The 23,654-nt window shown below is 36.0% G+C and overlaps 1 protein-coding gene across 1 annotated transcript in view; it reads left to right on the forward strand.

Annotated features, from left to right (window-relative positions):
- Positions 1 to 23,654, forward strand: part of PLCZ1 (phospholipase C zeta 1) — a 50,487-nt gene that overhangs the window by 9,042 nt on the left and 17,791 nt on the right. Inside the window, 7 exon segments of the mRNA XM_035027866.1 lie at positions 2,641 to 2,872; positions 7,146 to 7,347; positions 12,010 to 12,154; positions 17,729 to 17,878; positions 20,963 to 21,047; positions 21,126 to 21,198; positions 22,654 to 22,805. Coding sequence (XP_034883757.1) covers positions 2,818 to 2,872; positions 7,146 to 7,347; positions 12,010 to 12,154; positions 17,729 to 17,878; positions 20,963 to 21,047; positions 21,126 to 21,198; positions 22,654 to 22,805 — 862 coding nt within the window. The 5' untranslated portion in view covers positions 2,641 to 2,817.

Below are 23,654 nucleotides of genomic sequence, written 5' to 3' on the forward strand. Positions count from 1 at the left end.
AATCTATCAGTTTTGATACTATTATGTGTGTCAGTACTCAGATTTGAATCCTTCTTGCTTATCGCTTTCCTTTTTCCCGCTTTCCCTGCTGCTGATTTCGTTATCCAGGCTCCATCATTACTGACTTCCTTTGCTTTCCTTTTCCTTCTCTCTTTCTACTAAAATTAAAATTTCCCATCTTCAGTAATACAATTTTCATCTATTCTGTGTGGTTTTTATTTTTTGGTAATTTAATTAGTGTTTGACTGTTAACTCCTTTGGGTTGGATCAAATAGCAGTTATTTGGATTTGTGGAATTTTGTTTGAACTTTACATCTCTAATTCTTTCTAGTATCAGATGACAACTTTGATCTTTTGGGAAAAACAAAACAGAGCAAGTCAGATGGCCAAGTTTAAACCTTGCTTGAAAGTAATAAAACTTTCATCACTTAGTGGATAATGTATTTTATTTTATACTGCTACTTAATAGGACTGTAATTTTTAATTTATACAATTATATAACCAAATTTGTGGGAATTACAGGGACACTTGATTTTTATGGGCTTGTTAAAGATCATATAACAAATTATGAGTGGGATGGGGCTAAAATAAAATAAATTTAATTCTATGACATTGACTTTAATACAGAATTTAAAAATAGTAAGTTGAATCTTGTTAGTCTACAAAGATAATTGATAACATGAATTACTTTAAGATTATATAATTTTAAGGTGCTATTATTGTTGAATGAGCTCTGGGCCCAATTTGCCAAGAACAGATCCCAGCTTTTCTCCCAAGCTTATCTTCATCTCATTCCCATTTGGGGCTTCATCCCAGTCCCTGCTTCCTCATGTTGCCCCATACGCATGGATTCACATTCCTTTGTGAACTAACCTGATACTCTTCATATTCAATTCCCAGCTCAGACTGCTTCTTGGATCCCTCATATCAAACTGTCTGGTCTACCACTGAACTTTTGCTGTTGTACCGTAGGGGTTCATTTTATGAGCAAAAGTGCAAAAGATGAGACACTAGGCTGGATGATGTGAGGGAAGCAGAACTTGATAAGACATAGCAATACATTGATATCTAGAACAACCATTTATTGTATATTTGCAGTCCTCACAGCAACTTGATGACATAGGTAGTGAAAAATGCCATTTTTCAGATGAAGAATATGAAGCTCAGAGAGTTTAATTTATGTTCCACCCTGCAGTTCTCTGTCACTTCCAATTGGTCACGCCCAACTGGTCATTCTACACTTTTACTTCTGCTACTCATTTTCCTACTCAGAACCTCACACTATTTCTGATGCTTTTAATAATTGGACACAGCCCACTTTCTTGTTTCCATCTCATAAAGTTCAAACATGAATTTTCCAGAAAAGCCAGGTGAATCCACTCTTTCTTATCAGAACCCACCTTGTTTGTCGCTGCCCCCAATCCTTCAGTGATAATGTACATTTCACTTCCTCAAGATTCTCTGTAGCTACTGTGGTTACTGTAGTGCTATTACCACCCCTGCAAATTCTGAAGTTTACAGTGACCTTGAATGTCTCAGATTTACTCTGATGTTTATGTGTATCAGTGGCATGGGATTACAAACCATCTCACATGGCTGTAAGAAGGTACTGAAGGAGAGTGGAAGAGAAAAATGAAACGTATAATTGAAAGACAATTTAGAATGCTCATCAACTCCCACACATTTTTCCATTCCCACTATGGCCACTGTTTTTTTTTTTTTTTTTTCTGGTCTGAGTATTTATTTATTTATTTATTTATTTAAAAATTTTTTTTTTAATTTTTAAATTTTATTTTGTTATGTTAATCACCATACATTACATCATTAGTTTTTGATGTAGTGTTCCATGATTCATTGTTTGTGCATAATACCCAGTGCTCCATGCAGAATGTGCCCTCCTCAATACCCATCACCAGGCTAACCCATCCTCCCACCCCTCTAGAACCCTCAGTTTGTTTTTCAGAGTCCATCGTCTCTCATGGTTCGTCTACCCCTCCGATTTCCCTCCCTTCATTCTTCCCCTCCTGCTACCTTCTTCTTTTTTTTTTTTTTAACATATATTGCATTATTTGTTTCAGAGGTACAGATCCGAGATTCAACAGTCTTGCACAACTCACAGTGCTTACCAGAGCACATACCCTCCCCAGTGTCTATCACCCAGTCACCCCATCCCTCCCACCCCACCCCCCACTCCAGGAACCCTCAGTTTGTTTCCTGCGATTAAGAATTCCTCATATCAGTGAGGTCATATGATACATGTCTTTCTCTGATTGACTTATTTTGCTCAGCATAATACCCTCCAGTTCCATCCATGTCGTTGCAAATGGCAAGGTATCATTCCTTTTGATGGCTGCATAATATTCCATTGCATATATATACCACATCTTCTTTATCCATTCATCTGTCGATGGACATCTTTGGCCACTGGGTTTTAAGTGGTATTTTCCACTTACCTTTTTCCAACTTCAGCATCATTTCATGCAGTTCTATATATTTTATTTGAGATAAGAATCCAATGTAAGATTCATCTTCTTTCAAGTATTAGTTGTTATATATATTACACAAATACTCTATAAACTATTTATTTTGTGTATTTTTTATATTCACAATGTGAGCCCACCAGTCATTTTTTTTTAGTAGGATAATGACAGGCTGAAGCAAGGAAGAATCACCATAGAAGAATTTAGATCAATTTATCGAATTATTGCACACAGAGAAGAAATTATTGAGATTTTCAACACATATTCTGGAAACCAGAGATTTCTTTTTGAAAAAAACCTGCTTCAATTTTTGATACAAGAACAGTATGCACTTGACATGACCACAAATATTGCTTTTGAGATCATTCAAAAGTATGAGCCTATTGAAGAAGGTATGCTTACATTTCAAAGTTTTCTCAAATATCTAAATGCACAGTATTTTTTTATGAATTACAGTTATCAAGTTAAAATTTTGGGATGGGTCAGATTTCTTCTGGATAATGTAAAATATTGGCAGTTTTATTTCTATATTTTATAGACTGTATATATACTTTTTAGAAAACTGCACTGTGAAAACAGTTACATTCTTTCCTACTTCATTGTCAAGCTTCCTTTTTTTTTTTTTTTTTTTAAACTGCTTTGGTATATCTCTTAAGTGTTCAGAGACCAGTTTAGGCATGGAAAGCAAGATGAGATTCTGTTACATGTACTGTGATGAAAGAGTCTTCATTTTCATTAATAAGTTAAAAACCAAGTAATAGTCTTCTACATTTATACATTATACTACTGAAAATATATGGAAGTATTAAATAGCTAAGTGAAAACTATTCTAGGAAAAAAGTAAAATATTATAAAATCACTACTTTCTTCATTGTTTATATACATAATTGTCTATAAAGTTTCATAAACATGAAAAAATTTTCCTTCATTTTTGAATATAGTCATCTGGTTTATTTTATTTTATTTTTTAAAAGATTTTATTTATTTGAAAGAGAGAGAGAGAGGGAGAGCATGAGTGGAAGCAGGGGTAGAGGGAGAGGGAGAAGCAGACTCTTCACTGAGCGGGGAGCCTGACAGGGGCTCAATCCCAGGACCCGAGATCATGACCTGAGCTGAAGCCCTACTGAGCCACCCAGGCACCCTTAGTCCTCTAGTTTGAATTAAATGACCATTTAAGCTAATCATGTGTCATATAATTTTTGATCTTTGTCCCACTTTTTAATGGGCAAAACATTTCACATTTTTTCCACTTATGCGTATCTTTAAATGAAAATAGACATAATATAATAAAATATTCACATAATTATGTAAAAGTACCATTAAAGCAGTGTTTAGCCCTACACAAATTAATAAAATAGCTCAGAATATTTATTTAACAAGGGAAGTATGAAAGTTCAAGTTCTGCCTCATTTGAAAGTTGGTTTATGTACCAATGTTTATGATAATATGGGTTCTAACAAAATCAAACATTTCTTCATTGAGTCACATATTCATAACTTATTCCAATATTTATTTGTGGCAACCAAGTCTGCTTCTGGGGACTGAGGATACTGCCTTATGAAGAATAAGGCAAAGTAGGTCTTATGTTAATGATGGGGGTGTGAAGGAGACTGACAATGAATAAATATATAAAAGGATGATTCCACAGAATGCTCTGTACTGTGCGTGATAGAGAGTAAACAACCCAGGAAGACTAGCTGGGTTGGGTGTTTAGGGTGGTCCATTCTGAGGATGTGACCTTTAAGCTGACACCAAATTGATAAGAAAGAACTAGTCATGTGACAAAATGGGAGAAGTTTCTGAGGTCAAGGGAAGAAAAGTATTGGACATGAGTTGGAGAATTCAAGAAATAAGAGAACAGTGTGGCTGGAACTTGGAGAATGAGGGCAAGATGAATTTGGGAGATGAGCAGGGATCAAGTCATGTTTGTCTTGCAGGTCATAATTAGGATTTGGGCTCCACGACTCACTGTCATGAAAAGATTTTGGAGAGTTGCAGTGGTAAGACTGAATGCAGTACTAGTAAGAGTTTGGTGTGATCACTATTAAAATTTTTGCAGGTTTGCAACAAGATAAAGAGCTTGCACCAGGATGTAAAACAACTACACCACTAAGCATGCCTGATAAGTTCAGCTGTCTACTTCTTTTTTTAACAGCAAAAATTTTCTCTAAAGAAGTAGTGAATTGATTTATGTTTTGGCTCAAGCTCTTTATGCAATTGCTGACTGGAAACAACCAGTCCACAGATAAGCTCTTTGAGTAGCACTGATGTAGTAGTGAGTATTCAAAAAAAAAAAAAAAAAAATTACTTTGGCACCGTTACCTGCAGGGGTAAATCAAAAAGAAAAAAGGATAATGAAATGGTTGGCAGTGACATCTTGGAACTGTGTTTGCATTTTAACTATAATACTACACTGTTCATCCATTACATCGTTTGAGCCTCCCTCCGGCTCAGATACTTTCACACACACCCAAGACCTTGTGTTTCATTTACATGCTTATTGATCACTTATTAAGGCCAATTAGAATTATGATTGGATAGTCCCAAATACTGCTGGCTCCTCAATCTCATCCCACTTTGGTACGTGATATGCACCAAAAGAGGTTTTTAAATATCCATGAGATTGGGCGCCTGGGTGGCTCAGTTGGTTAAGCGACTGCCTTCGGTTCAGGTCATGATCCTGGAGTCCCGGGATCGAGTCCCGCATCGGGCTCCCTGCTCGGCAGGGAGTCTGCTTCTCCCTCTGACCCTCCCCCCTCTCATGTGCTCTATGTCTCTCTCATTCTCTCTGTCTCAAATAAATAAATAAAATCTTTTAAATATCCATGAGATTAACTCTCATCTCAATCTTGTAGCTTTTAAGGGCACAAAATGAGTTTGTTTGTTTTCTATTTCATTATCAAAGATATTAACTTAATTATTCAGTAGTTCAAAAGGGCTATAAAGCAATCACTGCTCCAGAAAAAAGAATAAATTCATGCAAATCTTTACTATTACAATATATGATGCATTTGCCCATGTGCTCCCATACTCCTAAATTTTCATGTCTTTCAAACAGAGAGTTTGCCTGCCTATAAACATTTTATGTATTCTTTTCTAGCTTTCATTTTTTTAAGCCAAAATTGTAATAGCATTTTGAATGCTGGCTTTTTCACTTTTATGAAGTAATAAACATTTACTTTTGTCACTATATATTTTTTCTGATACATTATCTTTAATTGCTGCTTAGTACTGTATCATATTTTGAGCCTTAATTTGTTTTCTCCCCCATTTATTTTGCTTTTATAAATAACGCTAGTGTGAGCGAGCATTCTTGCATATCAATCTTTGTCTGAGTCTCTATTTCTATAGTATAAATTCCCAGAAATAAAATTCTTTGTCAAGGATCACTCTCTAGTTTAAAGTGAATATTCACACCAGCTGTTATTTTGAGACAAACTGAATTATGAATAACAAAATAATAATAACAACTAGCATTGATAGAGCTAATTTATGTAACTAATATATAAGGATAGGAGCTATGATTACTATCATCCCAAAGATAGGGAGAAGTTAACTAACATGCTTAATGTGTAACAAGTAAATAGATTTAACTAAAACTGTCTGATTCCAGAGTCAGTGTTTTGCTTAAATACATAATTTTGGTAATGTTATGCCAATAGTATAAAAGTTCAGCAATAGTTTACTAAAGATGCTAATATGCAAATGATCCAGCAATTCCATTCATAAACATGTACCCAACAGAAATGTATACATATTTGCACCAAAAGACATTTACTGGTTGTTTATAGCAGCATTCTCTGTAAGAGCCTCCAACTGGAAATGATCTAACTGCTCCTCAAGAATAAAATTGATAAATAATTGTGGTGTACTCACACAATGGAATACTATCCAACAATGGGAATAAACAATGTCTAACTATATGCAGCTATGAATAAATCATAGAAACAATGTTGAGCAAAATAAATCAGCCACAAAAAAATACGTAGTGTGTGAATTCATTCCTATAAAGCACAAAAAACAGAGAAAACTAATCTAGGTGTTTAGAAGCCAGACCACTGAATACAGTTAGGAGGGAGAAACTGAAAAGTTAGCAGAAGGCAGGCTTCTGGGGTGCTGCAATGTTTTGTTTTTTGAGGTGGGTGCTGCTTATCTAGATGTTTAGCTTATGGAAATTCATTGACCTATGATATATGTATTTTCCTATATGTATTTTTTTTAAAGATTTTATTTATTTATTTGACAGAGAGAGACACAGTGAGAGAGGGAACACAAGCAGGGGGAGTGGGAGAGGGAGAAGCAGGCTTCCTGCCGAGCAGGGAGCCCGATGCGAGGCTTGATCCCAGGACCATGGGATCATGACCTGAGCTGAAGGCAGATGCCCAACGACTGAGCCACCCAGGCACCCCTCTTATACGTATTTTAAAACGTTAAAAAATCAGAGATGAATTAAATAATATACTCTCTACTTGAATGTTGATATAGAAGAACTAGGGGTATTCATTAGAAAAAAATTGTTTCCACAGAAAAATTAGAAATAGTATCAATATTAATTCTAAATGAATATTTTAGAAACATGCTCTACTATAGAATAAATTTTAAAATGAGATGTAATTTTTATACAGTTAATGATATTTCTGCATCCCTTTAATTTATTTTTTATAGTTAAGAGAGCACACCAGATGTCATTTGAAGGTTTTATAAGATACATGGGTTCACCTGAATGTCAAATACTTAAAACTGATTGTGGAAAAGTTTATCAAGATATGAATCATCCATTAAATGATTATTTTATTTCAAGTTCACATAATACATACTTGGTATCTGACCAGTTACTGGGACCAAGTGACCTTTGGGGATATGTAAGGTATTTATTTTGATTTTTATATCCATTACATTTTACAGCACTTGGAAGTTCCAATAAGTGGTAATTCACAGTAAAAGAAGACTATGGATGTTGTGCAAAAACATAGGAAAAAGAAATTTTGATTTGTGAATATCTTGGAGAGCCAACCTTTGATGGCTATATAATTATTCTATATTTTAGTATCATACACTTTCCTTCAAATTCTGCCTATTGACCTTCTTTCCCTGATTATTGCCCCTCTGAGGTTTCCTGAATAATTTGGATACCTCCTATAGGAAACTATATGAAGAAGAATGTTCTTATTTTATTTCACCAAAACATCTTAGATTTTTTAAAGATTTTATTTATTTATTTGACAGAGAGAGACACAGCGAGAGAGGGAACACAAGCAGGGGGAGTGGGAGAGGGAGAAGCAGGCTCCCCGCCGAGCAGGGAGCCCGATGTGGGGCTCGATCCCAGGACCCTGAGATCATGACCTGAGCCGAAGGCAGACGCTTAACGGCTGAGCCATCCAGGGGCCCCAAAACATCTTAGATTTTTAAAAAATATAGTTAAAATTATTTCCCAGACATCAAGACACCATCTACAAGTAAAGGCAACACATAAATAGATAAATTATATACTTTGGCATTTATAGATTAGATAGATAAATATAGAGATTTATATGTCAAATGATTTACATAGATTAAGCAATCTATGCCACACCTCGAAGTTTGCACTCTACAATGTATCACACTGTCAATACCAGGCTTCAGCTTAGGCAGTCATCTGAGAATCTATTGGTGAACAAGATTTTCAGAGCTCATGTGTTCATGAGAATAGACATCATAAGCAGGTAAACAGACTGATATTTTCAAGGACAGATTAGTCACATGGAGAAAGTAAACTAGGGTAACATGAGAGAAAGTAAAGATGGGGTGGAGGGTGTTACTTTAGTTAAAGTGTCAAGAAAGGATTCTCAAGGGGCCACATAGTTTGGTCTGAGTAATGATAAAGAGGAAACCTCAGAAATATTTGGTAGGAAGGGCACACTAAGTAGAAGAAATAATAAATGCTTAGGTATATTCAAATGAGAGAAAGCAAGTTTGGCTGGAAACAAATGAATGGAGAATGAAGGGAGATGAGTTTGAGGAAGTAGACACGGTCAGTTTATGAGGGTCTTAGAGGCCATGGAAAGGAGACTGGATTTTATTCCAGTTGCATTGGGAAGCCATTGGAGAGGTTTTCCTTAAAATGTCATAATTCGATTTACTTTCTACTGTGCAGGAAAGACTGATGGTGTAGGAGTGGAGGTAGAAGATGACTAGAGAAGATATATTAGCAATGCAGCTGGTGATGGTTATGTAGATGATGAATTCATGAGGCAGCTGTTGAGATCAGTGGTTGAATTTGAAATATTTTAAGGAGGTGGAGCCAAGAAGGCTTACCAGGTGATCTGAAGGGAGGTATAAGGGAAAGAGAATACTATCAAGATTTTTGGCCTGATAACTTAGCGTACAATGATACTATTGACAGAGATAGTGAAGCCTGCTGAGGCCATTCTAGGTTGTGAGGCAAAAGCAAGAGTGTAACAGTTCCCACATTTAGTTGAGATACCAATTCATTGTCAAAGGGCTAGGTCAGTCAGGTAAGTATATGTGTCTGGGACTTAGAAGAAATATCTAGACTAGAAAAATAGAATTGGAAGTCATCAATACACAGATGATATTCAAAGCTATGTGATTGGTTGACATTAATTAAGGATATCATGGGTGGAAAAGATATTTCATAATTCCATGATAATATTAAACTTACAAATGAACATGGCTTCACCAATTTAAAATCTTAGGTAAACACATGAATCCATGAGCTCAGAAATGTATCCATTTAGAATTCCATAAGGATAACCCAATTCATAGCTATACTTTCATTACAGAAATTTCTACTCATACTTAATTAATTTTTTAAAAAGGGAAAAATGCATTTTAGTCAAGTTGACTTAGAAATGCAGAAAATTTGCTTTTGAATGAAGAAAATATTCCGCCCAACTAAACATTTAAATTTTAATTTAATTTAATTGTATTTAAATTTAATTGTATTTCTTCCACCCACTTGTGGAAGATACACTCTTAGAATGCAAGTTTTTCAAAATTTCTCTACATAGGAGAGGTGGTATAATGTAACGATCGATTAACGCAAAGTTTCTGGTGCTGATCTTTCCTCTCTTTCCGTCCTTTGTTAATTATGTGTCAGCTACAACCTCTTTGTTTTTTTTTTTAAAGGTTATTTATTTATTTGCCAGAGAGAGACACAGCGAGAGAGGGAACACAAGTAGGGGGAATGGGAGAGGGAGAAGCAGTCTTCCCACTGAACATGGAGCCTGACGTGGGGCTCGACCCCAGGACCCTGGGATCATGACCTGAGCTGAAGGCAGATGCTTAAGGACTGAGCCACCCAGGCGCCCCAGCTCCAACCTCTTTGATTCTCAAAGTCCTCATCTCTAAAAGAGGAAGACTAATATTAACTGCCTTATAGCATTAAATATTTTAATCCATGAAAAGCCCCTTAAACTTATTTAAGTGGAATTTTTTTTTTTTTACTGAGTGACAGAGACATTTCTATTATTCATTTCCTAAAAGGGGATTCAGTGTGAAATAGTAGAAAGTGGCTTCCCTAACACCACTGGGGGAGACACAACTTTCTTTTATGTGTCTCTGAATAAAAGGAGTTGGCTTGACACAGTGAAATCCACTCAAATCATTTTTGCCGGGGACCAAACCATGTAGTGGAAATAAACAGTTCGGTAAAGGTTGGCTTGATCTAAGGATAAAATTAAAGCTATCTAGAGAAGTAGCAAGAAGCAGTATTATTTAGGTTGTCCTTCATGGAAAGTTTTCTTTCACAATTTGGTTTTTGGCAGTTTTTTTTTGTTTTCCCAGCGGAACGTTCAATATTATTCTCTGGTAACTGCCCAGAGGACTGATATTTTGTAGTGATAAAAAAAGGGCAAGATAATTTACTTTGACAATCAACTAAGAGGAGAGTGATGCAAACATTTTTTAATGGCAATTAATAAAGTTTACAAATAGATATTGCTTCTTCTCCAATTTAAAATCTAAATATGTAAATAAATCCACAAGATGAGAAGAGAAATACATTCATTTTGAATTCTACAAATATAGCCCAGTTCAGGACTTGTACGTAAATTAGATTATCACCTAATTCACCCATGGAAATATCAATGGGTAAACAAAATTTTCTTAGAAGAGCACACTAGGTCATTTCTCCAACACAAGGAGAAGCAGACTAACAAAACTCTGAAATTTTACATTATAGTGCATAACTATATACCTGAATAAAGCCGTGTGCACTTAAAAAGTAAAACAAAAATGGTCTTAAAAAACAAACCTCCAAAAAACTCAAAAAAATTTATTAATTATTTAATTTTATATTTTGCACTGTTTTGGTGAAGCCTCCAAGATAGACGAGATATCCTTCCCCTCTAATGCTCTACCTCCTCGGGTTCCCTCCATCTTTCATCCATATTATTCCCAAAGGAGCATAAGATCTCTTTATTTTCTGAATTCAGCACCTGGATTTGGGGGTCGTAATTGCTTTATCTTTGCTCAGTTAACACTTGTCCCTGACTATTGCTTGAGTCATATCCTTAGAAAGTTGACTAAATTTGATCCCCCAAGGAGTGTTAGATCTAAAAGGTCTATTTTCTCATATGGTCCCTTTGTTTCTGTTTGGGAGACCTACTGATTTTCTATCAAGTACTTGATGTTGGGACCACACTCCCTTTTCCTGTTATGGTTTAGGGTAGGGTTTTTCAAATCTTCACATTTGAGGTCAGATTGTTCCTTGCTGTGGGGTTCTGGTCCTGTGCATGGTAGAATGTTTAGCAGGAACACTGGCTTCTATGAATTAGATTCCAGTTACAAATTTCCTTCCCATTCCCAGGTGTGGCAACCCAAAGTGTCTGCAGACATTGCCAAATGTCTCCTAGGGGTCAAAATTGTCCTGACTGAAAACCACTGGCTTAGACACAGTGGGATAACTCAATATACTTCCTGGAAAACAAGTGTTAACTTGGTTTTCTCTGGGAAAAAGATCTTCGAGTATAGCAGCGGGCTTCTTCTATCTGCTTCCTGATACATGGCTGTCAATTCCAAAATCCTGATGTCTCAAGTCAGCCCTCTTTTCATTCAGTTTCTCTTCCAAGATTGTATTTTAGGAGATCACTTCTGTCTGCCTGCCACTTGTTTTCTTACATCCCTAGAATTCCCATTTTTTTCCTAATAAAAACACAATAAATGTTTATTGATCATGAACTATATCTAGAAAACATTTTTTTACGAGACTGAAATTTTAGTTCCTGCCCTTGTAGAAATGAGAGCGTAAGGACTAGGGAGAAATTGCAGGATTCACAGTGCCCAGAACTCCACATTGCACCATCTTGGTGGTGCTGAAACTGTGGATGGCACATGTTACTTCCATGCTGGGCTGTGCTCACAGAAAAGAAGCAAAGTGTGTTCAGTTCAACGCAACTCCTTGTCTTTTTTATGGATTTTGTTATACATTTGTTGCAAAATCACAAATAGTTTTTGGGATATTTTGGTACTATAGCATACATTTTTAGTGATCCAGAAATGACAATTTATTTTGTTTCAATTTTGCTAGTGCCCTTGTGAAAGGATGTCGCTGTCTGGAAATTGACTGCTGGGATGGATCACGAAATGAACCTGTTGTATACCACGGTTATACACTCACCAGCAAGCTTCTGTTTAAAACTGTCATCCAATCGATACAGAAATATGCATTCATGGTACGTGCGTATCTTTGTTATAGTTATCTAAGCCCAATATAATTTACTTGCTTCAAAATCCTATAATGCTCGACCTTAGTTTAGATCAGTGATATTTCAAATGGTGTGTTATGATCTATGTAGTATGTAGTTAAAGGTAGATTTATCAAAGTTAATCTCAAGTAGTGGGATGAATGTTTCAGGGAACTTTTTGTTTAATTATATGTGTGTGTGTGTATATATATATATATAGTGTGTGTGTGTGTGTGTGTGTATTGTGTTACAATGTAAAATATATTTCTTGCTGTGAGTTATGGCCAAAAAAAATTTGAGAAATACTGGTCTATATAATAGTAAATATTTTACCAACATTCAAGTACTTTACTTTCAAAATGCACAATAAAATATGTCAACAATGTATTATATAGATTGTTGACAGTTTTTGTGACTATGATGGCAGCAATCCATACAGCAAAGAATGTTTAGAAGTTTACTGTGGATTTTAAAAAATTATTGTTGGATTTATTAAGGTTACAGATTCAGAGATCTAGTTCTTTTGAGAGCTTCTAAATTCAGCCTACAAATCCTAGTCTATAAGTTGAGTGGGTTTTAACACTCTGCTTAAAATAATACTTGGTTCTATTTACGAACTTGGCTAATTAACCACCTTCAGACATTTTAAATTGTTTTTGTAAAGTTAGTATATTTGATTTCTTTCTTAAGTACTTCAATTGCAGTGCCATTGAAGAGATTTAATAAAATCTTACTGAGTACTTAAACAATGTATATCTAATAAATTAAACTTACAAATTTGATAAACTTGAAGTTCTCCTAAGTAGGTCAATACATTATCTGTAAATATAAACATAACTTAAAAATCACAAATTTAAATCGACTCCTTTATTATATGAGTATAAAATACTAAAAATTTACAAAATATACATATAAAACATGAAAAATTTCTATTTTAGTATAAAACATTAATACATGGCATTGATTCTCTTTTTTTTTTTTTTTAAGATTTTATTTATTTATTTGACAGAGAGACACAGCAAGAGAGGGAACACAAGCAGGGGGAGTGGGAGAGGGAGAAGCAGGCTTCCTGCTGAGCAGGGAGCCCGATGTGGGGCTCGATCCCAGGACCCTGGGATCATGACCTGAGCTGAAGGCAGACGCTTAACGACTGAGCCACCCAGGCGCCCCGGCATTGATCCTCTTAAACATTTAATTTCTAATGATTTCTAAATTTATATCTCTCCCTTGAACTCTATACCAACATAGACAAGTATGTCCTGGATATCTCCTCTTGCATATATTTTTTTTAAGATTTAATTTATTTATTTGACAGAGAGAGATATAGCGAGAGAGGGAACACAAGAGGGGGAGTGGGAGAGGGAGAAGCAGGCTTCCCGCTGAGCAGGGAGCCCGATGCGGGGCTTGATCCCAGGACCCTGAGATCATGACCTGAGCCAAAGGCAGACACTTAACGACTGAGCCACAAAGGCACCCCTCTCCTCTTGCATATTTAACTGGCATATTTAACTTAACATGCTTAGAACTGAGTTCCAGATATTCCTCTTCCGTCCGGGTCTGCTCTTCTCATGGTCTTCCCCATCTCAGTTACTGGTAACTCCTGTGTTCAAGCCTAAATCATTATCAACTTTAACCCTTCTCACCTCATTTCTCTCCAACCCTTCAATAAGTTCTTTAGTATATCCTTGTGGGTCTACTTTCAAAATATATACCGAATTTAACCCCTTCTCCCCACTCTCACTGTCACTGTCCTGGGCAACTACCATCACCTCTCACTTGGATTATTGCAATTAACCCCTTCTTTCCCTTTCCCCTGCAGTTTCATCTCAATGTTTCAGCAAGAGTGACTTTTTGGTAAGCCAAATCATGTCATTCCCCTTCTCAAAACCTTCAATCCCACTCAAAATATGAACTGAAATACACGTTTAACCTGTTTTCTGTTACCTCTGACTCCTACTTGTGTCTCCATTGTTCACACGGCCATTCTGGCCTCCTTACTCTTTTTCAGACACAGCTCAAAGCCCTTAAACTCCCTGTTCCTTTTGTCCAAAACACTTCCCAAATACTTGCATAGCAAGCCCTCTCCCATCCTTCAGGGTGGGTAACTGAGGGAATAGAGGCAATCTAAAAATTCAAAGCCTTGAAAGTATGGAAACCCTTACAGCTTCTAAGACTCAAAGAGAAAGAGATGGAATGAAAAAAAGGTTTTGAACAACAAAGACTCAATGAGACTTCTCAGCTGAACAGGGTGACTCAGTTTTGTAGCAAAGGTTAGATCAAAGATTGAATTTTCTTTCTTTTTTTTTTTGAAAGATTATATTACATTATTTTATTTTATCATATATTTATTTATTTTTCACTCCCACCTTGCATTTTTTACAAAATTTTTATTGAAATATAATCTGTATTATATTTATGTACAAGTATATAAATCAACATCATACAGGTTGATACCTTTCTACAAATTGAACATACATAACCAATAGCCAGAGACCTTTCTTGTGCCTTTCCTAGTCATTAACCCCCAAACAAGAGCTGGCAACTGTCTTGACTTCTAATACCACATATTAAGTTTTCCTGTTTTTATACTTTATGTAAGTGGAATAATAACTGTGTATATTCTTATTTATTTATTTTTTATTTAAATTCAATTAACATATAATGTGTTATTCGTTTCAGAGGTAGAAGTCAGTGATTCCTCAGTCTTATATAATACCCAGTGTTCATTACATCATATGCCCTCCTTAATGTCTATCACCCAGTCCCCATCCCCCCACCCCTGTCCCCTCCAACAACCTTCAGTTTGTGTCCTGTGCTTAAGAGTTTCTTATGGTTTGTCTCCCTCTCTGATTTCATCTTGTTTTATTTTTTTCTTCTCTTCCCCTATTATCCTCTGTTTTGTTTCTTAAATTCCACATATCAGCAAGATCATATGATAGTTGTCTTTCTCTGACTGACTTATTTCACTTAGCATAATACCCTCTAGTTCTACCCACGTCATCACAAATGGCAAGATTTCATTTTTTTGATGGCTGAGTAGTATTCTATTGTATATAGATACCACATCTTCTTTATCCATTCATCTGTTGATGGACATCTGGGCTCTTATCATAGTTTGGCTATAAACATTGGGGTGCAGGTGCTCTTTTGGATCACTACATTTGTACCTTTGGGGTAAATACCCAAAAGTGCAATTGCTGGGTCAAAGGATAGCTTTATTTTCAACCTTTTGAGGAACGGCCATACTGTTTTCCAGAGTGGCTGCACCAGGTTACATTCTCATCAACAGTGTAAGAGGGTGTCCTTTTCTCTGCATCCTCACCAACATCTGTGTTTCCTGAGTGGTTAACTTTAGCCATCCTGACTGGTGTGAGGTGGTATCTTGTTGTGGTTTTGATTTGGATTTCCCTGATGCCGAGTGATGTTGAACATTTTTTCATGTGTCTGTTGGCCATTTGGATGTCTTCTTTGGAGAAACATCTGTTCATGTCTTCTGCCCATTTCTTGATTGGATTATTTGTTCTTTGGGTGTTGAGTTTGATAAGTTCTTTATAGATTTTGGATACTAGCCCTTTATCTGATATGTCATTTGCAAATATCTTCTCCCATTCTGTCGGTGGTCTTTTGGTTTTGTGGCTGTTTCTTTCGCTTTGCAAAAGCTTTTTATCTTGATGAAGTCCCCATAGCTCATTTTTGCCTTTGTTTCCCTTGCCTTTGGAGACGTTCTAGCAAGAAGTTGCTGCAGCTGAGGACACAGAGGTTGCTGTCTGTGTTCTTCTCTATGAAGGTTGAATTTTCTACTCAAGATAGTCACCATTAATTTGGGGAAGAGAGAGCAATAAAATAAAATAGACGATAATTATGACTAGGAAAGAACTGTGGGTATATGTAAGGAGTCTAACATTTTAAGGGAATTACATTGCCAAAACATAGCATGACACAACATGGCAAAATAAAACACAAGTGTGATTCTTAGGTGAGCCTTAAAACAACCCTTGGTCAAGAAGTGAGCTGCAAAGGTAGCCTGGTATTAAGGAAAGCAAACTCCTCAATACATACTTCAAATGTGGCCCAAGATAAGACAAGAGGACCTTCCCTGAAGGTGGAGCCAAAGACCACAGAAGACCCCCCCCCCCTCAAAAAAGATGAACTTTCCCCAATGAGTGTCAGGGTCTAATTGAGAAATCTGTCTGGAGGCCATCACTTTGCCTATTTTCAAAATCATTTTTTATATTTGGGAAAAAATTTTACAATGTTCTCTTGATATTAGACTAGGGCATTTATATGTATGTGAGTATATATGAGGTTATTGTAGTAGGCTGAATAAGGGCCCACAAAGGTTCTACTTCTTGGAACCTGTAAATGTTACTTTATTTGGAAAAAGAGTCTTTGCAGATGGATGAAATCAAGGACCTTGAGATAAGGTGATTATCCAGGATTACTGGGTGGGCCCAAATGCCACAAAGAGGAGACAACCTAAAGATGAGGGGTAGAGATTGGAGTGACATGGCCACAAGCCAACAAAGGTTGGCAACCACCAGAAGCTGTAAGAGGGAAGGAATAGATCTCCCTTAGAGCCTGCTGCTCCCTTGATTTTAGCCAGTGAAACTGCTTTTATAGGTTGGCCCCTAGAATTATGAAAGAATAAATTTCTGTTGCTTCAAGCCACCAAGTTTGTGGTCGATTGCTACAGCAGCCACAAGAAACCAATATACTCATACATTAAAAAGGAAGAATATTGTATCTCCTATTCAAAGGTCTATGATAATGCAACAGGCCTTGCAAGTCCTTGGCTTGTTTACAAGTTGGTAAATTTGTGTCCTGGTAAGTATATAGGAAACAAAATAAAGAAAATAATTTTAAACGAGACTCCAAAATGAATGTGGTTTCTCTATTTTGTGTGACAAATGGCATAAAATATCTTTGTAAAGCCATCTTTACTTAATAGATTCTCTCTTTTTTTTTTTTTAGATTCTCTTTATTATTATCTTTATCTTTGTTTCTAATTATAAAGCCATGAGTTTTGATTATAGACTTTGACTAAAAAAGTAGAAAATTAACATCTCCTCTAACTTCTCTGTGTTAAAGTTTCCTTCACATTTAAAAATTCTAAATAAATAAATATATATGGTAAGCAAATATATATATGCTTAAACCATTAAAATGTAGAACTTTACTCTTTAGCAACTTGGTTTTTTCTTCCTAAGAAGATATCATAGATAACTTTCTATAGCAGTATATATAGCTTTACCTCCTTCTTACCAGACTTATATCATTCCTTTAAATGGACGTGGCATAATTTATTTAAACAAATACCTACTGTTGGATGCTTCAATTGTTTCCTATATTTCTAGTATAAATAGTAATAATCTTCCTTTTCATACAGATTTAATGTTCCCTGTTATGTCAAAATCAAAAGTAATTTCAGTTTAAAGAATACTTATTTTGCAAAAGTACAGAACATTGAATGTAAGTTTTAAAATAGATGAACTGTTTCTATTAATTGCATTAAAATCGTTGAGGCATTCTGATCAATAACCGTAGCAATGGTTAATTTTTTAGACATCTGACTACCCAGTGGTGCTCTCTTTAGAAAACCACTGCTCACCTTCCCAACAAGAAGTGATAGCAGACATTTTGCAGTCTGTTTTTGGAGATGCCTTGCTTTCTGATATGCTTGATGATTATCCAGACAAACTACCTTCACCAAAGGTAACCTTTTGTCTCAGAAGCTCAGGTTTATAAAAAAAGAAAAAGCATGTCACTATTATATTGATCAATAAAACTGGTTGAGAGATCAATGAAAATGCTTAGTTTTGATGATGCATAGAGGTGTATCTTTGCAATGTGTTGCCTGGGAAATGTTCCCGTGAGCATCTAGGTAAATGTATGTTGATAAAGAGAATATATAGGGATATAGGTAAAAACTCACATTTTTATTGTGTGCCATACCCCATGAATCCAAAATTTCAAGTCAGTTAATAGTAGGCCACAGGAATTTGGTATGTTTTATAGGCAAAGGTGAAGAAAGAGGCAAAGATCTAGGTTATTAATAGAGTCCGTGTCCAGTTCCTTAGCATCTGGGTGGCTTGCCCCACCCCCTTTTAAAAAAATTATTTATTTACTTGAGAGGGAGAGAGGGAGAAAGAGATTGGGGGAGGGGCAGAGGGAGAAAGAATCTAAGCAGACTGCACTGAGTGTGGAGCCCCATGCAAGGTTCAATCTCACAGCCCTGAGATCACCACCTGAGCCGAGACCAAGAGTCAGATGCTTAACTGACTGCCACCTAGGTGCCCCTTCCCTTCCCCCTTTTTTTTTTTTTAAATCTGCTCTTTTCAGTTTCCGTGTCTCTTACGGGATCCTTTCCATCTTCAACTGAGCATACTCAAATACTTGGTTTAAAAAAGCACTCCCACACTAGCCTCATGATTTCGATTTCTCTTCAGCTATCTCTTTATTATTCTCTGTTTCAACCCAAATTTCCACTTTCTCATCTCCTCACAACCTAATGAGCTTCTTCTTCCACCTGCACCTCAGTAAGTTTCTCATTGTCATCAGAGACTTTTCTACCAGTAAATTCTAACAGACCTATTTCAGTCACCATCTGACTTCTTTCCTTCACAACATTCAATACTGGGAAGCCTCCTTCCTTTCCTTGGAACACTTTCTTCTGTAATACCATATTTTTTAGGTTTTCCTCTTTCCTCTCTGGCCAGTCTTTCTTAGTTTCTTCTGCCAGCCTAGTCTCCTCACCCCAAATTTCATCAGGTGATAGACGAGCGAACTTTTTTTTTTTTTTTGCATGACACTTTTTTTTTTTTTGCATGATTGTCTAACAATCAATAGTTTCATTTTGACGTGTCATCATTTTGGTATTTAGAGCAGTGTTTTTGTAATATTTGAATATTTTCCCTTATATTTTTCCATATTTTATTTAGATGAGTGGAAAATTTAAAGACGAAAGTTGTGACACTGGTGATGAGAAGTATAAGAATCATGATAGTATTGAAATGAACAAAAAAAATTGAACAGATGGAAAAACTGACTCTTTCACCCCATGAGAATGCTCACAACTAAATGTGCTCAATTATGACAGAAAAGAGATTAAAGACCTTGTGAAACGTGCTGGAAACATACCATCAAATATTTAATCTAATCAAAGATGTAATCTAAGGTTTAATCTAATGGTCTAATTCAGGAAATTATAACAATGTATAGTTTTCTAGGAATAGGATTCCTCCTCCTATTTATAAATCAACTTTCTGCATCCAGATATGTAGTTTTCATTAACGTTTTTGCTTCTGTACTAAAGTAAGGGAATGCTTTTCAATGACTAAATGAGGAATTGGAGATAGAGTCCTTTCTCATTCCTCACTTGGTCACTGGGGTACAAAAGAATTGCCTAGAGACTTGTTAAAGCGGCATAATTCCAGCCCTACAACTCAAGATTCTGATTCTTTAATTTTGAAGTAGATCCCAGGAATCTGTTCCTTTAACAAGCACTCCAGGTGATGATTTTTTTTTTTAAGATTTATTTATCTATTTAAGAGAGAGAGAGCAGGGGGAGAGGGAGAGGTAGAGAGAGAATCTTAAGCAGACTCCTTACTCAGTGTGGAGCCCGATGCAGGGCATGATTTCATGACCCTGAGATCATGACCTGAGCCAATTCAGAGTCGGATGCTTAATTGACTGAGCCCAGGTGATGCTTTTGATGAATGTGGTTGCATAGTGCACTTTGGTAAGCTCCATATTAGAGAGTAATATAAGGGCCATAGTAATAGAGAGAAGGTCTAATGTGATGGAATAATTGGAGTGGGTACCTGAGAATAGTAAAGGGAATGGACAAATCAAGCTCCTTGAAGAAAAGAACTTTATTTCATAGTCCAGATTTCAGCAGCATTATATATTAAACATAACAGGCATTTAATAAGTACATTGATAGGGGTGCCTGGCTGGCTCAGTCAGTAGAGCATGTAACTCTTGATCCCAGGGTCATGAGTTCAAGCCCCACATTCGGTGTGGAGCCTCCTTAGAAAAAAAAAAAAAAAGTACGTTGATAAATTAATTAATAGTTGAAAAGGGCAGGGATAAATAAGGGAAAGAAAGGAACTGGAAGTCTTTGGATTTAGAATGAGTGACTCTGATGGTCAATTTTGCCATGATCCTTGTTTTGATGGACAGGAAATATTGAGTTGATGATGCTTGTGGCCAATACAGTTGAAATATGAAGAAGATTTGCAAATCTTTAACTTAAATTTAATCTATTCTAGGTGTCAAACATTACAATAGACATTTTTGAATACCTGATTTCATTTAATACTTTTTAATGTTGGATAACAAAGTAATGATCTGAAGCATTTACTACCAGAAGTTGTAACATTCTTTTATAGCATTTCAAGCATTTTAATATATATATAAAAATATAGAAAATGTATTATAAATAAATATATATAAATTATACATATATACAATATGTGTGTATACATATATATACACATATAATTTTCATGTATGTCAATTTTTTAAAATAGTAGGAATTTTTGGAAAGTAAAACAAATGGAGCCATAGTAAGTCCCAATCATATAACAGGCTTATTTTGGGGTAAATTTTGGTCAATACTATAATATCACTGGTTTCTATTAAGGTATTATAGGAGTATGGAAAAAGATGGAGTTCTTACATATTTTACTACTGTGGGCTAACTGAAAACATGGTGAAAGACTTTTCAATGACTGTTCAAATGCAAACTTCCCTGTAAATGTGTAATTGTTTCTCTCTTTCAAATCGTTTCTGTAGGCATTAAAATTCAAAATATTAGTTAGAAACAAGAAAATAGGATCCTTAAGGGAAACCCGTGAAAGAAAAGGTTCTGATAAGCATGGTCAGGTAGAAGAATATGAAGAGATAGATCAAGATGTGGACGATGAAATCAAAGAATCAAAAGCATTGGCTATTTTAGAAGATGATTCACAGAAGGAAGCAGGGGCAATTAATGCAGCTGGATTACCACTTTTCAGGAGAAGGAGGGTGAGATGATACTTTGTGAAAATCTTACAAGTGATTGAAAAGTTGTTTTATTTTCTTACTGGTAGAGAATTAAACTTTTTTTTTTTTTGAGGGAAAAATCTTTTTCTCCTTCTAAAAATTCTAGTCTTTCATTTAAAACTTGTTTAGAAAAAATTAACATGGGAAAAGAATATTTTAAAGTTATATGTGTTGTTTTTATTTTTTTAAATTTATTTCTTTATTTGAGAGAAAGAGACAGTAGGGCAAGAGTGGGGGAAGGGGCAGAGGGAGAGAGAGGGAGAGACTCTCCAGCAGACTCCCAACTGAGTGTGGAGCCTGACAGGCACTGGATCTCATGACCCATGAGATCATGACCTGAGCTGAAATCAAGTCAGACACCTAATCAACTGAGCCACCCAGGTGCTCCTGGCTGTTTTTAATGTTTTCTTAATGGTCCAATTTTATGCATTTTTATGTACTAGGCATTGTGCAATGTACAAAATACAAACAACATAATATTTCTGCCCTCAAGGAGACCATACTGTCAGAGACAAGAAAATCACCATTATAATATATAGATTATAAGTATACAAATTAGCATGACAAAAGAAGGTATCTTGGGTTGCAAGTGACATTAAACTAATTCAGCTGGTTTAAGTAAAATGTGAATTAGTTAATTGGCCCACATCAATGAAAAGTTCAGGGAAAGGGGTTCAGATTTCAGGAATTACGTGGTATAATATCTCAAGCAAACTCCACAGAACTTTCTTTCTCTAACTTTGGATCCACTTTCTCTACATTGGTGCAAGACTTCTCCAAAGCTTTAGCTTCAGATGCTTTCAGGCTCAATCCAATGGAAGACCTACTTATCTCTCACATGACAAAGCGAATGTTTTTGGGCATTGGCTATAATCAAGTTATGGGCACAGCCCAGAGTCAAATGCTATTGCTAGGGAACTGCAAAGCTCTGATTAGCCAGGTCTGAGCCACATTATCAATACTTAAGCCCATGGATTGAATGTTTTCCCAAAACAAAACTTGGGAAGGGGATAGCAGAGGTGTAGAAGGTCTAGTTGCTGACATGTAAAAGAATAAATGTGTACCATACAGCAGAAGTTATTCCCAAATGTTAGATCATATTGGACATATACTTACTCATGACTAAATATCCTCAAGTTGCAAAATTCACAAGAATAAACAGATCTTTGGGAAAAAGGAAATAGTAATAATTGTCATCTTCAATACTTACTACATTAGTTGGGATTTTAAATGTATGCTGTCTCATGTTAACATTAAATACTATTCAATCACATTGAATACAAAATAATCACATTGATGCATTCCAAACGGTTTTTGAGGAGATAATATTATGAAAAGACTTATATAATCGATCTGAAAGCATATTTACTTTATTGGAAAAGGAATTTTTCAAATGCTTTATTGCAAAAATATGAAATTTCTGCATTTTATTTTTATACCACATAGGTAAAAGTGGCTATGGCCCTATCTGATCTTGTCATTTATACCAAAGCCGAGAAGTTCATAAGCTTTCAGCATTCAAGACTATATCAGCAATTTAATGAGAGTAATTCTATTGGGGAGTCAGAAGCCCGAAAACTTTCAAAGTTGAAAGGTAAATTCTTATGTTTCAAACAGATGAAGTATTTAAACAACTTTAATTCACTGCAAGGGTGTTAAGATTGGTCAGTGACATTTCTAAAACTATATTCTCATAAATTTTCAACATATTTAATGTAATTAAAAAAAGGCTATATACCTCAAATCACAATAAGTGATTTCACAGAACTTATTTGACTTCTTTAAGTCATGAAATTTTGATTGAGAATGTCCAGTGTGGACAGTTTTGTGGGTGGGGCCCTGGTGAGCTGTTTGTAGAGGAGAGCGATGAGTGACAAGGCTGCAGAGGTAGGCAGAGCCAAATCACAAGAAAGGTGAACAGGATTGAAATCTCAGGAATCACACCATCCCCTCTGTGTTTCTGAAGGATGCCTTTGATAACAGTGTAAAGGCGAGACTCCCTGTAGGGAGGAGATGAGGGCTCATGGTAGAGGGAGCCATGGTGAACTGTGGACTCAGTAGGCACCTGAGGTAGACAATTAAATAGACCTGGAGGCTGTGTGTCCAAGGTGAGGGAGAAGGAGGACATGGCATCCACGCCAGGCTGCCAGATGGCTGTACAGAGTATGCACTGTCCCTGCACATCTGCAGTGGTACCATTGGTCTCCGCATCTTTTCACTGTCTTCTGATTCTGAACCTGAGGTGGATTATTCTGTTTGCTAGAGCCAAAGATGCAACAAGGCCTTGGAAAGAGAATGGGAAGCCGACTCTACCCTATTCTCAGACTTATATGATTGGGGATAACCTGAATTTAAGAAGGGGGGGGAAAGGGATGGGCAATTAACTCAGCAGTCAAGTGACTCTCCAAATCCTTCTTAAACAATGCAATCTACCGTCCTGTAT

The sequence above is a fragment of the Mirounga leonina genome, unplaced genomic scaffold (genome assembly GCF_011800145.1).
Source record: "Mirounga leonina isolate KUSES-001 unplaced genomic scaffold, KU_Mleo_1.0 Mir_201, whole genome shotgun sequence".
NCBI lineage: Eukaryota > Metazoa > Chordata > Mammalia > Carnivora > Phocidae > Mirounga > Mirounga leonina.